Below are 17,714 nucleotides of genomic sequence, written 5' to 3'. Positions count from 1 at the left end.
GTAGCCATCGCTCTGCCCAGAAAGCGCTGCTGATTGGCCCATAACTTCTTTCCTCTCCGAGCTCGCGTTGCCAGGGAGCAGTAGTATGAAGTTAGTACGGCCAGCTGTATTCTACAACCCACAGTTGCGCCTTTTACGTGGCGTACACCGTCCTTTAGATTAGACGTTTACGGTAATTGCGTAGTGGGAGAGTGCCCGTTCTGAGAGACAGCCAGGGAGGTAAACACGGGTAACTGGACTGTCAGGGGGCCTGGCCGTTGGGGAAGGAGGGAGACGATATAAACACAATTCGCTGGCCATGAATATGGCTATGGTTTATAGATGTCATGGTTTAGACAGCGTTTGTATGGTGCAGAGCCTGGGGTCTTTGTAGCACACAAGAGTGCTGGTTGTCCCTGTAGCAGATGAGTGGGGTGTTCTGAAGATACCATAAGCATACATGTACTGTGTTGGTATGCAGTGATGAATGTGTGGATATATACATGTCTGTAATGCTGAGACCACTAGGAGTTGGTTAATGGAGAGGCAGCTAGTTAGAAGTTCATTTACAACTGCCAGGTTTCCTCATACCTCTGCATTGCTATATTGTGCATTCCAAATAAAGCTCGTTGATACGTCACTTGTGTTCTTCTGTTCTAGCACATCTACTGTAACAAGTATGTCTCTACTAGGGGCTGATCTATAAAACCTGGAGCAGAAATGCAGTCGTTGCCCGTAGTAACCAGTTAGGTAGAAGATTTGAAATGCAAGACAGGATCTACGGGCAACAGCGTGTTATGTATTTCCCAAATCAGACCTCACTGTATTTTTACTCTTTTTAAATCATGATGTTTCGGTTAATGTTGAATATTTTACGCATCCTTTTCTTTTTGTATATGTAAAGGCATTTGGTTTACCTAATGATGTTTTCATTTTACAGGTGTCTGGGTATCAAAAGGCATGGCAATAGTACAACTCCGGTCAGTGGCACTGTGAACATCCATGTCGTAGGTCCAGCATGGAAGGAATCAACATTGCTCAGGATATCATCCACAGGCAGATCAGGGTATGAAGGACAATGCATCCAACATCCAAATGATGTGTCCTATGTATGTGTGCACTCATTTAGCCACGGTTCACACTAGAATTCTGTACGGGAAACCCGTGATCTCTTGCGATCTGCAGCGGGTGTCAGTGCATTGTTAAGAAATGCACATATTTGCCAGCACACTATGGGGTTGATTTACTAAAGGCAAATAAGCTGTGCACTCCAAGTGCACTTGCTCTAGATCTGAGGGGAACATGCAAGAAAATAAAAAAAACAGCATTTTTGCTTGCATATGATTGGATGAAAGAAATCAGCAGAGCTTCGCGTCATTTCAGAGCTTCCCCTTGGATATAAAGCAACTGCACTTGCAGTGCACAATCTATTTACCTTTAGTAAATCAACCCCCCATGGAGTTGATTTACTAAAGGCAAATAAGCTGTGCATTCTAGATCTGAGGGGAACATTCAAGATAAATAAAAAAAAAAAAAAGCATTTTTGCTTGCACATGATTGGTTGAAAGAAATCAGCAGAGCTTCACCTCATTTCAGAGCTTCCCCTTGGATATAAAGCAACTGCACTTGAAGTGCACAACCTATTTACGTTTAGTAAATCAACTCCCTATGGGGTTGATTTACTAAAGGTAAATAAGCTGTGCATTCTAGATATGAGGGGAACATTCAAGGTAAATAAAAAAAACATTTTTGCTTGCACATGATTGGATGAAAGAAATCAGCAGAGCTTCACCTCATTTCAGAGCTTCCCCTTGGATATAAAGCAACTGCACCCCCATGGGGTTGATTTATTATAAATAAATAAGATGTGCACTCTAGAGCTGAGGGGAGCATTCAAGGTAAATAAGAAAAGCAGTAAGAAAAACAGTATTTTTGCTTGCACATGATTGGGTGAAAGAAATCAGCAGAGCTTCTCTTCATTTCAGAACTTTCCCTCGGACATAAAGCAACTGCACTTGCAATGCACAGGCTATTTACCTTTAGTAAATAAATCCCCATGTATTGTCGAATAGCGTCTAAATCTTTATTGAAGAACGATCATATCACAGAGGACATAGTGCAACGTTTCAGAGCCTTGCAGAACCCCTTCATCAGGTAGGTGATGATGTCATCATCACATGCCTGACGTAGGGGTTCTGCGCATCTCCAAAATGTTGCCTTATGTCATCTGTGATATGATCTTTTTTCTATAAAGATTTGGATGCTATTCGACGATTTGTGGTGTGTTGGTGAATATGTGCATTTGATCTGTGATGTCTGCAGTTCCACCTGGTTGTTACTTCAGCACCTGCTACTCCTAAAGCCTCATTCAGGAAAGTGTACAGTGGGAATATTGACGTTGCTTAGTGCAATGCTAACGACACCAAATCTTAGTCCAAAACCACATGAGCAAGCCAGCCAGGAAGCTGTCACCTGTACTAGGCCAATTTACAACCAGGGAATTCCTAGCCACATGTTTGATTGGCCCAGTATATTGACAGCTTCCTGGCTGGCTCGTCCAGGTGGGTTTGGACTAGAGGCCGAACACACCTGAGCTCATCCCTGGCAAAAAAGCAATCATAGACTGTGAGATGCAGTGACTGTACGAATCTTCCTGCACATTCTGGTATATAGATCCATACAGGGACAGATGCACAGCTCTGGACATTATTGCTCTGTGTCCAGAGGTGTGCATGTGTCCCTGTATGGATGTACAGTTAGGTCCATATATATTTGGACACAGGCACAATTTTAGTTTTTTTCAGGTATTTACCAAAACATATTCAAGCTATAGTTATATAATGAATATGGGCTGAATGTGCACACTCTGGTTTAATTTGAGGGTATGTACATCCAAATTGGAGGAAGGGTTTAGGAAACACAGCTTTTAAGAATAGCCACCCCCCCTGTTTCAAGGGACCAAAAGTAATTGGACAATTGAATCAAAAGCTTTTTCATGGCCAGGTGTGGGTTACTCCTTCGTTATTTCTTCATCAATTATGCAGGTAAAAGGTCTGGAGTTAGGTCTTAGTGTGGTATTTGCATTTGGAATCTATTGCTGTAAACCTACATCATGTGTTCAAAGGAGCTGTCCATACAAGTGAAACAGGCCATTGTAAGGCTTCAAAAATGAAACAAAGCCAGAGATAGCAGCAGCATTTAGGAGTGGCCAAATCAACAGTTTGGTACATTCTGAGGAAAGAAGAACGCAATGGTGAGCTCAGCAACATAAAAAGACATGGACGTCCACGGAAGACAGCAGTGGTGGATGATCGCAGGATCCTCTCTATGGTAAAGAAAAACCCATTCACAACACTCAGACAAATGAAGGACACTCTCACTCTCCAGGAGGTGGGCGTATCATTATCAAAGTCTACAATCAAGAGAAGACTTCACAAGAGCAAATACAGAGGGTTCACCACAAGGTGCAAACCATTCATAAGCCTGAAGAATAGAAAAGCCAGATTAGACTTTGCCAAAAAACATCTAAAAAAGCCAGACCAGTTCTGGAAAAGCATTCTTTAGACGGATGAAACTAAGATTAATCTGTACCAGAATGACGGGAAGAAAAAAGTGTGGAGAAGGCTTGGAACACATCATCTGTAAAACATGTTGGAGGCAGTGTGATGGCATGGGAATGCAGGGCTTCCAGTGGCACTGGGTCATTGGTGTTTAGAGGTATACTGTCAGCCCAGAATCAGCCAAATGCAGCAAAGTTGACTGGATGGCGCTTCACAGTACAGATGAACAATGATCCAAAACACACTGCAAAAGTAACCCAGGAGCTTTTGAAGGAAAAGAAGTGGAATATTTTGCAATGGCAAAGTCAATCACCTGAACTCAACCCAATTGAGCATGCATTTCACTTGCTGAAGGTAACACTAAAGGCAGAAAGACCCACAAACAAAGAACAACTGAAGACAGCTGCAGTTAGAGCCTGGCAAAGCATCAGAAAGGAGGAAACCCAGTCTTTGGTAATGTCCATGGATTCATTTGTTCAATTACATTTGAGCCCCTGAAAATGGAGGGACTGTGTGTATATATATATATATATATATATATATATATATATATATATATGGTTGCAGTTCCTAATATTTTTACTTAATATTTATGTTCAACCCCTTGAATTAAAGCTGAAAGTCTGCACTTCAAATTCATTTGGATTGTTTCAATTTAATTTAATCTGGTGGCATACAGAGCCAAAAGTATGAAAATTTGTGCCTGTGTCCAAATATATATGGGCCTAACTATACATATTTGGATGTGCGAGATGATCCAAGGTGTAAAATAAAAGGTGTCAGGAAATGTATTTTTATCATGTGCATTGGTGTATTCTTTGTCTTTTTCACACATTAACATCAATTTTATGTGTTAACTTGTGCAAGCTTTAATCTCTGGCAAGAGTGTTGTCCCAGAGTGCACGTGTGTTGATTTGTTCATTATTAATCGCTTTCCCACCGCCCTATAGCAGAAATACTGCTACAGGGCAGCAGGTGTGTGCAAAATCACGTGTATATATACGTGATTTCACATTTACGGGTAAAGGGTGCGTGTACCTTACCCACGCCGCCATGGTCGGCCTCGGCTGTCAATCACTGGGTCCTGGCTGATGATTCCCCACCGGCACCTGGTAATCGCCGTGTATCACGGATGGGGGAGAGACCTGTATGTAAACAATACAGATCTCTCCCCTGTCAGCTCCTGAACACTGCTTTTTTACAGCTCTGCTATGCAGAGCCATACAAAACAGTTTGCTTACAGTGTAAAGCACACACACAGTACACAGTGAAACCGCACACGGCACACTTAACCCTTTGATCACCCCAGATGTTAACCCCTTCCTGCCCAGTGCCATTAGTACAGTGTCCGTGCTTTTTATTAGCACTGATCACTGTATTGGTGTCACCGGGGATGTCAGTGACAGTCAGTTTCCCCCCAGTGTCAGAATGCTTGCCGCAGTCCCGCCATAAGTCACTGATCACCACCATTACTAGGATTAAAAAAAAAAAAAAATTCCAGTATATATTCCGCCATTTGTAGACGCTATAAATTTCACGTAAACCAATTAATTTACGCGTATTGGGATTTTGTTTAGCAAAGACATGTAGCAGAATACATTTTGGCCTAATTTTATGATGGAATTTGATTTTTAAAATTTTTTTACTGGACATGTTTAATAGCAAAAAGTCAAAAATATAGTGACGCGCACTCTAGGCACGTTTGTTTAGTTTTGGTACGCAAATATGCGGCCACAAATTTTTACTTATGCTGAACCATGGTACCAGATCGTAGAAAGCTGAATTCCTGTAAATGGACAGATAGTTTTATGGGGAAATTCGCAAATGTGCTTTTTATTACAGTAATACTTTGGTTTACAAACGCCTCGGTTAATGTAATTTTCAGTTTAGGAAAATAATTGAAAATAATGCCTCGGTTTACGAATTTTTAAAAAAAATTTTTCGCAATATCGAGTTGATGTCGGTGCCGATTTTTAAATGCAATTGCTGGCTTTTTTTTTCTTCACTATAGCTCACAGAATTAGCTGTCACTTTTCCCAGAGTTAATGGAAACTTTTTGTTTCTTTTAAGAAACTGAAAGGAAACATTGTTTCTCTTAACTCACAGGAAATAAACTAAAAGAACACTTTCTTTCTTTTAGCTGGAGGGAAAGTGACAGCTGAATTTCTGAGCTATAGTGAAGGGAAAAAAAAGCGGTAATTACATTTAAAAACTGGCGCCATAATAAATAAAACAAAGCGTGGAGTCACCCCTCCCATCCATACCAAGCCCTTCGGGTCTAGTATGGATTATGAGGGGAACTCTGACACCAAAATTAAAAAAAAATGGCGTGAGGGGGTCCCCTCCGGAACCATACCAGGCCACATGCCCCCCCAAAGCACCTTGTCCCCATGTTGATAGGGACAAGGGTCTCTTCCCTGTGAGGGTCTGTGGGCAGGGGGCTTGTCGGAATCTGGACGCCCCCTTTAACAAGGGAGCCCCCAGATCCTGCCCCCCCCTCCCCCATGTGAATGAGTATGGGATACATGGTACCCCTACTCATTCACAAAAAACAAAAATTGTAGTGTGAAAAAAGACAGGACACGGTCTTTGACAAGTCCTTTATTAAAAGAAAAAACTAAAAGAATGTCCCCGCAGTAGATCCAACGTCAATCACGATGCCCACCGTCACCACCGACCCAAAAAAAAGACTAAAAAAAAAAAAAGGCTCTGCTTCCGACAATGGCTCCTGCCGTCTGCCTGCTCCGGTAGCTTGACAGTTCTTAAATATGTAAGGAGCAAGGCCACCTCTGGACATCATGCATGTGACCCCACCCCATGTGACATTAATGTCACATGGGGCGGAGGCACTCCGGTGATGCCCCTGGGTGGCCCCGCCCCTTACATATTTAAGAACTGTCAAGCCACCTCAAAAGCAGCAAATTTTTTAAAATTCTTTTTCGGGTCAGCGGCACCAGTGGCGGTGACAGTGGGCATATTGATTGACATTGGATCTACTGCGGGGGACATTCTTTTAGTTTTTTCTTTTAATAAAGGACTTAAAATAAAGGACCGTGTCCTGTCTTTTTTCACACTACAATTTTTGTTTTTTTGTGAATGAGTAAGGGTACCAGGGTACCATGTACTCCATACTCATTCACATGGGGGGGGCTGGGATCTGGGGGCACCCTTGTTAAAGGGGGCTTCCAGATTCCGATAAGCCCCCTTCCCGCAGACCCCAACAACCACCGGCCAGGTTTGTGGGGAAGAGGCCCTTGTCCCCATCAATATGGGGACAAGGTGCTTTGGGGGGAGCCCCCCCCTGCCCCAAAGCACTCCCCCCATGTTGAGGGCATGTGGCCTGGTATGGTTTAGGAGGGGGGGGCGCTCGCTCGTCCCCCCCCCCCTCCTTTCCTGACCTGCTGGGCTGCATGCTCGGATAAGAGTCTGGTATGGATTTTGGGGGGGGACCCCACGCCATTTTTGGTGTGGGAGTTCTTGTCAAAATCCATACCAGACCTTGAAGGGCTTGGTATGGATGAGAGGGGGGACCTCACGCCGTTTTTTTAAGATTATTTTTTGAATTGCCGGCAATTCTTTTACATTCAGCTGTCAGTCTGTAACCCCGCTGACAGCTGAAACATTAACACATGGTTGTCACTGCTAAAATACTGCATGACTTGATAAAATAACTCATGTGGTATTTTAGTAGCGTTTACTTTTTTCTGACCTCAGGAATGGATTAATTGGTTTCAATGCATTCATATGGCGTTTCGGTTTACAAATTTTTCGCTATACGAAAAGTCCTACAGAACTAATAAAATTCATAAACCGAGGTATTCCTGTACATTTTTATATACATGAGGCTTTTTAGGGTCCTGAAAGATCTGGGGCATCTAAACTGAAATCTTGAGGGTATCATAAATAATGTCCAAAACAATCTGTAGTAAAGTCTGGACTTCTTCATTTATTCAAGTCACCGAAGCTGAAATACTAAAGTGTGAGAATATGAACTTCAGCTATTCAATTATGTGAAAAGAAGTTCCTATTTACCTCTGATAGAAACTGACAGTGATATGTTTTTATTTGCACTAGTATACATTTTTCAGGACAAGCAAGTACACTAATCTGGCCACAATCACCTCAAGCTGTTTACTTATATGAGTGGATAATCGAAGTGAATATTTTACACAATTTATTATGTGAATACTATCAACCCCTTTTGTAAATCATTTTGATTCAAGTACCCAGCTCACATTATTTAGAGTTGTGACAGCTACTTGGATAAGTAAAGAAACCTCCCAGTTTGGTCAGACTGTTTGTTTCTTTTTCATCTCCTTTCTTAGGTATTTTGAAATGCATTTTTCTTGCATTAAAATAAATCCTCTTTCAGTTAGATCTGTAATCTCATAAATATGATGATTTGATCATGCCAATTAAAAATCAGATTTATCGTTGTTGTAATGTGCATAGAACATTTTGATGTTAATGGGAATTAATCTAATTAAATATGGAATGTGAATTACAGGTAAACATAGAAATGAATAGTTAATGCAAAATGCCAGATTCTGTAACTGCCTAAATTATCCACCTTTTCGTTTGCTATAATTTAAAGTGGCTCTAAACCCACCAATTCAGCTGTCTGAAAAAATGTTCCATTCAAGCCACTAGCAGCCACAGCAGAACATTCATGGCTTGTGTCATAGGTGATCACTTGTGCAACACAATGGCAGCTGCAGATCTAAACCGAGGCTAAAATGGCACCCCTCTTGGCCGTAGAGGGTAGCGGGGTTTAGTTACAAAATCACAGGAAGTCACAAGGATAAATAAATAGCCAGGAGGAAAGCCTGGCCACATGACCTGTCATTCACATGACTGTCTTTCCTACAATCGCAAAACTCTCTGTACTGCGCTAATTAGACAGGACTCCATAGGACACCACAGGCTGCACACTGCAGCCTGCATTTTATGAATGAGTCATTAAATGTGGGCTGCAGTGTGTGCAATCTAGCATGTACCCTAGTGAGTATAACAGAGAGCTGATAGTGATGTCAAATCTCCATTATAAATCGGCGCTCACAAACTTTGACAGTTTTGCCTTGCTCCTGAAATTAGGACAACATGTGTATTATAAGCCTACAGCTCAGGCAGGAGATAGGTCAGCCTCCATGGGGGCCTTACGCCTGACACTGAACTGACAGTGAAAGAGAATAACAGATCAAACACCTATCCCTGAATGGTATGTCTTCACAATTATAAAAACTTTGGAGTTCTTTTCCTTATTTTAGATATTTACTGTGTATGAATGTGTAAGTAAGGCCTTAATCACACGTACCTATTTAAGTGTACACCTGTGTGAGGGCAGTGTTTTGCCTGCACGGGATGCACAGGTGTTTCATGCATCCACATGTAGGCAATCCCATTCATGTTAATTGGGATGCAGTGGCTGCACAGTCACGCATCCACACCTGCACAGATGTCTATGCAGCCGCTGTGTCCCATTGACATGAATGGGACTGCTTGTATGCCGATCCACAGAACACCTGTGCATCCCGTGCAGGCAAACACATCCCTTACACGGGTGTATACTTAATTGTTATAAATGAGTGTAAATATTTTAACTATCCTAGTTTCTGTGTACTATTTATAAATATATGTGTGCATAGAGGCAGACATATTTGCTATTTACATGTGCGTGGTTCTTTTTGGCTGTTAGTTCTTTGCTTTCCTTCTCCTGTCAGTGTAAGTTTGTGGGTTAAGTCTTACCTGCATGAAATCAGAATACCCTTTTAATCTGAGGTAATTATCTTGATGATCATTGACAGCGGTTATAGATAGGAAGATTTCCCTAGCGACAATCGGGATAAGTCATCTATATGTTCTCAAAAGGATCACACCTCTGCCAGCTCACTCTGTGATACTCACTTTGACAGTGGCAAGTGTACAGTATTTGTATTTTGATCAGGTTTGGGTTTGATGTAATTTAGAAGACTTCTTGAATTATTACTAAAAGCTTTGACTACCTGAGGTATTCACTATTGTCCTCTAAGAAACTGATAATTGCAGTACTGTATGTAAGCCACTGTATGTAGCCCCTCTGTTTTCTCTTTAAAAATCTGTCCTGTTCTGTTTTGTACATTGGAGTGACAGGACATGGTGTATAAGATTATTTTAGAAACATCAGATCATTCCCTTAGAGAACTCATGTATGTAGTATAGTCACACAGGGCAATATGTATCATAATAGAGGATAGCTGAAAGGTGTCCAAACTTCGGAAGACTAAGTATAGGCATTAAAAGGTAGTAGGATATGCATGCTTGATCCAAGCACATTTGGGCAGCAGGGCTATGAGCAGAAATATTCTGTCAAACAGAATATTTGTTAGAATTTAGGGGAGTAGACAAGTCACACTGGCAGACACTGCCAGCTCCATCTATATCAGGAGGGAAAATTGCAGTTCCAGCAGGTGTTGACAGGGAAAGGAAAGAAAGAAAAAACATTTCAGGGCCTCTTTGCAATACAGAGAATTTTCCCCATATTTTATTCCTTTAAAGAACCTGCAAGTACAGAGGAATACTCATGAATTTGCCAGAAATAAACTCCCAAGTCCTGTTGTGTGCTGAAAACACAGCATTTTTGTGGAATGAGTGATGCCAGCCTGCCCAGTTTTATTTTGCTAAACTTTTCAGACCCATCTCCTATTCTGCACTACATATAGACCAGCCCTTTTCAGGCAGACTACCCAGGCACCCTGGGGTGCGTTTAGATTTCTGCAGGGGTGCCTTGGCAAAATGCCTAAAAATTGGCCAAAAATTGTATACAAGCTAGCGGATGGATGAAACCTGCCTTTTCATTACACTGAGCCGCAGGTGTACCATTACAATCTTCCAGCTGCCAGCTTCTCAACAACCAATGATGTCTTCAGTTGATAAGGAGCATAGCATACTTGTTTGTCCCTCCCCGCCTCCTTTATCAGCATTGGGCTCACATTAGCTGAATGATGGAGAGAAACTGAGAAAGAAGAAATGCTGGAATATTAGTCAGTACCAGTGTGCAAAGACGTATTTCCTTTGGAAGAATAAATCACCTCCAATGTTAGGTGTCCTACGTGTATGGACGTTGCTACATTATGTAAAACTTTTAGTTTTTTACATTTTAGAGTAGGGTTCCTTGAGATTGTGCATCATTTTAAAGGGTGCCTTGACCTAAAACAGGTTGAGAAACACTGATATAGACTAATCATTCTATAGTCCTAACATAACAATTAGAAGGCCTAATTAGAATCCTTGAGATAACAAAGTAAGTGTGAACAAGAAGAAGAAGGAGATCTCTGAATTATGACAAGACAGCTTTAGTTGCTGTCATATGTCCCGTGACATGCAGGCTGCTGGATTCTGTAGAACTCTTCACTGCAAGGCTGCCTTGTCCTCTTCCTGCACCTGAATATCTGGCACAGGGTTTTTTTTTCCCTTTCACAGTTTGTGTTACAGGCAGTGTAATCAGCGAAAGAACGTTTCTTAATGGAGGGATCATGTCCTCCCCGTCGAATAATCTTTAGTGTAGCTGAACCCAGAGATCCAGAGCTGTTAACCACATAGTGCAGGAGATTCAGCAGCAGGAAGAGAGCAGGTCAACCTTGGAGTAAAGATTTCTACAAAATCCAGCAACCTGCACATCATAGGACATACTACACCACAGGTAAGTAATGTAGAGAAGAAAATGTGTTAGCTAAACTTCAGCTTTACATATCTGATTTGTAGCTAAACCTCAGAAATTATTATTTTTTTTTGTTTCCATAAATTGCTATGAGTATTGGAAATAAAATACACTGAAAAAGGATCTTTTTTTGCATTTTAATGACACCCTCAGTTTATAAGTAGCATTAGATTTGGCCATCTTTTGTGAGGAGTAAATAAGAAAAAAAAAATACACCTGCTACCCTCTGCATTCAATCTTGAGTCTCATTTGTTTGACTTCTTGGATTCAGAAGCTGACAACAGCTCATGGCTATATCAGTTATCAGCAGAAATGACCTAAAGTGCCTTTCCTTTACAGATAAAACCAATAATGCATTTTGTTACTAATGCAGATAATTAAATATTTCCTAGTGATGATCGAGCAATTTGAGATTGATGAAGAGATGAAAATTCTTTGATGAATGTCTCTTAGATGGGTTACAGAACTCTTGGCTGCTACGGATTATTATACCACTGTGGCTTTCATGACAGACTGATCATTGAAGTGTTGAGCAGATCTTTCACAAAAATTGAGGATATATTTGCCCAGTTTTTGTCAGCTGTAGGCTATGTGCCCGATTCACACCATACTGTCACGTTGTTGTGAGGGCACTGTGCACTGAAAAAGAGTAGGGCACTGCCTCACACTGCGCATCAGCCAACTGAACTCTTCAAAAAAAAAGAAATGGAGCAGTACAGAGCAGTTATTTCCACAGACCATACCGCACACCAGCCACATGTTAAAAAGCAATGGCTGGTGTGAATGGACCCTTACATGAGTCAGTTTTCTAGCAATTTCAACTTGTTTTTAAAATTATGATCAAACGGACCAACACAACCTACCGCCAACTCTGTGTGTATAATTATATTATTTGTTGGTGGTCAGTGATACATTTAATTACTTTGCAATTAAAAATTCCTTGAAAATATAGTACATTCATTATATTTACGATCATTCTCAGTGAAAGATCTGGTCTTCCTTGTTTAGGTTATCAAAATAGCCACAATCTGCTACTCAAGACAACTAATAAACAAATGGAGGTCAGGTGACAGAGGTTTGGTGATCAATAAAGCAGATACATTTTGTTACCATACTGGAAAATTTCTTTGTGCAGAAAACCGCTCCCCAGATGCTCACAAATGCTTCTCAACTTCCCTATATTAACATTTACACAGCCCAGTTATTGCATATGATACACAGAGTAGTTTTATCACACGTTCCTTCAAGTCATGTAAAAATTCTTGCACTTTGATTTAATGTAACCTTTGCATAATGATCATATTTAAAGTGGTATTAAACCCAAAAGCAAATATGTTTTTAGACTTTATTTTATTTTCACCTGATGATCCAGCCAGTAACTGTTGTTTTTCAAAAGAACAAGTGCTCAACAAGGGATGACACAAACTAGTTACCACTGATAGGGGTGCTTACAATGATCAGTTTTTATATATTTATATAAAACCTTTATCTCAAAAGGAAAAATACATTTTTGCTGTTTACTGCTTATAAAGTGTTATCTGGAGTTTGGCTTCAATTTGATCTAAATCTGCTAGTCCATCTAACACTCTCCTCCTCCCACACTGACAATACTGCTGTTCAAAGGTGCCCCCTGTGCTCATTCATCCATAGTAATACAGGAGGTGTGTTACTGACCAGAGCACCAGTTGAAAACACAGGGGAAAAAAATAATGTTGCCATCATATCTAAGAATTTGTAGGCTGTAATACATTACATTTTTGGTTTTGGGTTTAATACCGATGTTAAAGGAACCAACCAAGAGAAAAAGATGCATATATGAGAGCTGTCATCTTTATTCTTCCTTCAATACTCAAATTATTGACCTGGAGAAGCATGTGCATATTGCTTGTAGGAAAACTTTATGTGAACATGTTCGTTTGGGTCAGTAAGTTATAAAGCAACAAAGCCATAATTAGATTGAAACTTAGGAACCTGCAGCTTCAAAAGCTATTCTGCAATGACAGGTTGAACATTCTTACCTTGGCAGATTCCCTTTTAAGTTTATCAGGTTGTTTTTGTATTATGCAAAAATATAAATTAGAAATCACTTAAAAGTATTGTTTCTGTCCTAGGAAAGGAAAGCTAGAAGCTTTCAGAGACGTCATCATGTAACAGATCCTTTAATTCGTCGTCTTGGACTAGAGGCAGAACTACAGGTACTCTGTCTGGAAATTTTTCTGTGGATGCTGCATGACACTGGCAAGAAGACCCTTTTTATTATTTTTCAAGTCTTTACTCACTGAATAAATGTGTGTTACAAATTAATTTCAAACTGTGTCAGTGATGAACCTATTCAAAATAGTTTGGTTAGAGGGATTAATGGAGAGGAATGATGACGATCCTAAAGTAGGGAACATAAATGGTTAGCACTTCCGCCTGGCAGTACTAGGGTCGTTGTTTTGAATCCCAGCCACAGCACCACCTGCCTGGAGTTTGCATGTTCTCCCTGTGACTGCGTGGGTTTCCTCCGAGTACTCTGGTTTCCTCCCACACTCCAAAGACATGCTGGTAGGCTAATTGGCTCCTGTCTAAATTGGCCCTAGTATGTACAGTGGGGATCAAAAGTTTGGGCACCCCAGCAAAAAATTTGTATTAATGTGCATAAAGAAGCCAAGGAAAGATGGAAAAATCTCTAAAAGGCATCAAATTACAGATTAGACATTCTTATAATATGTCAACAAAAGTTAGATTTTATTTCCATCATTTACACTTTCAGATCTTTCTTTGAGATTTCTGGGCTGTCTGTCACGCACTGCTCTTTTAAGGTCTATCCATAGATTTTCAATTATGTTGAGGTCAGGAGATTGTGAAGGCCATGGCAAAACCTTCAGTTTACGCCTCTTGATGTAATCCCCCGTGGATTTCGAGGTGTGTTTAGGATCATTATCCAGTTGTAGAAGCCATCCTCTCTTTAACTTCAGCTTTTTCACAGATGGCATCAAGTTACCATCCAAAATTTGCTGAAATTTTATTGAATCCATTTTTCCTTCTACTCGTGAGATGTTCCCTGTGCCACTGGCTGCAACACAACCCCAAAGCATGATTGATCCAACCCCATGCTTAACAGTTGGACAGAGGTTCTTTTCATTAAATTCTGTGCCCCTTCTTCTCCGAACGTACCTTTGCTCATTCCAGCCAAAAAGTTCAATTTTAACCTCATCGGTCCACAGAACTTGTTTCCAAAATGCATCAGGCTTGTCTATATGTTCATTTGCAAAGTTCAAACGATGATTTTTGTGGTGAGGACGTAGAAGAGGTTTTCTTCTGATGACTCTTCCATGAAGACCATATTTGTACAAGTATCTCTTTATAGTGGAATAGTGTACCACAACTCCAGTGTCTGCCAGATCTTTCTGGAGGGATCGTGCAGTCAAACGTGGGTTTTGAATTGTTTTTCTCACAATCCTGCGAGCTGTTCTGTCTGATATTTTTCTTGGTCTTCCAGATCTTGCTTTAACTTCCACTGTTCCTGATGACTGCCATTTCTTAATTACATTCCGAACAGAGGATATTGACATCTGAAAACGCTTTGCTATCTTCTTATAGCCTTCTCCAGCTTTGTGAGCGTCAACTATTTTCAGTTTCAGTTTTCTAGACAACTGCTTAGAAGAACCCATGGTGCTGATTGTTGGGGCAAGGTCAGATGAGTCTGGGCATTTAAAACCTTTGAGATTGACATAACCTGGTCTTCCTAGACGATGATTGAGAACAATCCATGACACTAGCAGGTCTCAGCTTGGCAAAGGGGGCAGTGCATGCTATAAGTTCTGCAGGGTGCCCAAACTTTTGCAGACGCCATTTTTTTGTTTTCTGTTATTTTGAAAGTGTAAATGATGGAAATAAAATCTAACTTTTGTTGACATATTATAAGAATGTCTAATCTGTTTTGGAGATTTTTCCATCTTTCCTTGGCTTCTTTATGCACATTAATACAAATTTTTAGCTGGAGTGCCCAAACTTTCGATCCCCACTGTATATGTATGAATGTGAGTTAGGGACTTTAGATTGTACAGCCCTTGAGGGTTAGGGAGTGATGTGAATGTACAATATATACTGTATGTAAAAGCGCTGTGGAAATTGACGGCACTATATAAATACCTGAAATAAATAATAATAATATGCAGTAACCCAAGCAGTAGATCTCACAGCTGGAAATGCCAGGAGTTGTTAGAAACCAGTGGATGCTTCAAAATATCCAAGAGGTCTGCAATATAAACCTCCACATTTCTCTCCAGACAGATTTGAGGAAATTCTGATGAGATACATTTGTTGGCAAATGCACCTATAAGTTACATTGAAAAAATGTAAATTAGCATGATGCCCATATACAGTATATACACTGTGTGCAAAGGACCTGTAGTAGTAGTCACTGGACTCCCATGGGAAAATGCACTGACAGTTATAAAGTAATTTGTTATTCAAAGGAGTCATAAGAGTTTAAAGTTTTATATCTGGTTTAGAGTGATGATGGGATCAAAAAATATACAGCCTTCCTTAATAAAATGTGAAAATCTTGCCTTGGTCTAACCAGCAGAGTACATTCTGATTGCAGAGTCTCCTTTAGGTTTGTCAACAAATGTATAGTTCAGGACTTTACTTAAAGCTAAACTCCGGGCAGAGTTTTTTTTTCCAGAGCAGTGGGGCTGTACTGGTTAACTGCTTGTTTTACTCAAGGGTAGAGGACAGCGGAGATATACAGTGCCTTGAAAAAGTATTCATTCCCCTTGAAATTTTCCACATTTTGTCATGTTACAACCAAAAATATAAATGTATTTTATTGGGATTTTATGTGAGAGACCAACACAAAGTGGCACATAATCATGAAGTGGAAGGAAAATGATAAATGGTTTTCAAAATTTTTTACAAATAAGTATCTGAAAAGCGTGGCATGCATTTGTATTCAGGACCCAAGTCAGTGCTTTGTGGCTGTATGTTTAGGGTCATTGTCCTGCTGGAAGGCGGACCTCCACCCCATTCTCAAGTCTTTTGCAGACTCTAACAGGTTTTCTTCTAAGTTCGCCCTGTATTTGGCTCCATCCATCTTCCCATCAACTCTGACCAGCTTCCTTGTCCCTGCTGAAGAAAAGCATCCTCACAACATGATGCTGCCACTACCATTGTTCTCGGTGCGGATGGTGTGTTCAGGGTGATGTGCAATGTTAGTTTTCCGCCACACATAGCGTTTTACTTTTAGGCCAAAAAGTTAAATTTTGGTCTCATCTGACCAGAGCACCTTCTTCCATATGTTTGCTGTGTCCCCCACATGGCTTCTTGCAAACTGCAAACAGGACTTCTTCTGAGCTTTCTTTCAACAATGACTTTCTTCTTGCCACTTTTCCATAAAGGCCAGATTTGTGGAGTGCACGACTAATAGATGTCCTGTAGACAGATTCTCCCACCTGAGCTGTGGATCTCGGCAGCTCCTCCAGAGTTACCATGGGCCTCTTGGCTGCTTCTCTGATTAATGCTGTCTTTATCTGGCCTGTTAGTTTAGGTGGACGGCCATGTCTTGGTAGGTTTGCAGTTGTGCCATACTCTTTTCATTTTCGAATGATGGATTGAACAGTGCTCCGTGAGATGTTCAAAGCTTGGGATATTTTTTTTGTAACCTAACCCTGCTTTAAACTTCTCCACAACTTTATCCCTGACCCTGTCTGGTATGTTCCCTGGCCTTCATGATGCTGTTTGTTCACTAATGTTTTCTAACAAACATCTGAGGGCTTCACAGAACAGCTGTATTTATACTGAGATTAAATTACACACAGGTAGACTCTATTTACTAATTAGGCGAATTCTGAAGGCAATTGGTTCTATTAGATTTTAGTTAGGGGTATCAGATTAAAGGGGGCTAAATACAAATGCACGCCACACTCTTCAGATATTTATTTGTAAAAAATGTTGAAAACCATTTATCATTTTCCTTCCACTTCACAATTGTGTGCCACTTTGTTTTGGTCTATCAGAGGGGTCTCCAAACTTTGTAATCAAAGGGCCAGTTTGCTGTACTTCAGACTTTAGGGGGGCTTGACTGTGACCAATGGGAGTAGAAAAGCCCTGGCATCAGTGCCCCATCAGTTTTAATAGGAGGAATAGTGCCCCATTGTTGAGATCAGTGAGAAGAATAGTGCTCCATTGTTGATACCAATGAGAATTGTAATGCCCCATTGATGGTGTCAGTAGAGGGAATGGTGTTCCATCACTGGTGACAGTTGTTGAAATAGTGCCCCAAGATAAAGTCAAGCAAAGGGCCACATCTGGCCCCCGGTCCTCAGTTTGTAGACCGCTGATCTATCACATAAAATCCCAATAAAATACATTTACGTTTTTGGTTGTAACATGACAAAATGTGGAAAATTTCAAGGGGTATGAATACTTTTGTAAGGCACTGTACTTGCCTTATCCGCCAATCCTCACCTCACAAGACCGGTCCATTACCCATA

General features: G+C 40.7%; 1 protein-coding gene across 3 annotated transcripts in view; it reads left to right on the top strand.

Moving 5' to 3' along the window:
* Window positions 1-138: 138 nt before the first annotated feature.
* Window positions 139-17,714, top strand: part of WDTC1 (WD and tetratricopeptide repeats 1) — a 60,915-nt gene continuing 43,339 nt past the window's right edge. Inside the window, exons 1-3 of one of the 3 annotated variants that reach the window (XM_089686245.1) lie at window positions 139-219; window positions 920-1,045; window positions 13,347-13,430. In XM_089686245.1, the coding sequence (XP_089542371.1) occupies window positions 998-1,045; window positions 13,347-13,430 (132 nt within the window). In that variant the 5' untranslated portion in view covers window positions 139-219; window positions 920-997. The other 2 variants (XM_089686247.1, XM_089686246.1) reach the window with 2 other exon arrangements.

Source organism: Staurois parvus, unplaced genomic scaffold (assembly GCF_062004578.1).
Source record: "Staurois parvus isolate SC_StPar_1 unplaced genomic scaffold, SC_StPar_1.0 ptg000394l, whole genome shotgun sequence".
Classification (NCBI taxonomy): Eukaryota; Metazoa; Chordata; class Amphibia; order Anura; family Ranidae; genus Staurois; species Staurois parvus.
The sequence above is the reverse complement of the archived record's forward strand: the minus strand, read 5'-3'. Positions and strand labels throughout refer to the sequence as shown.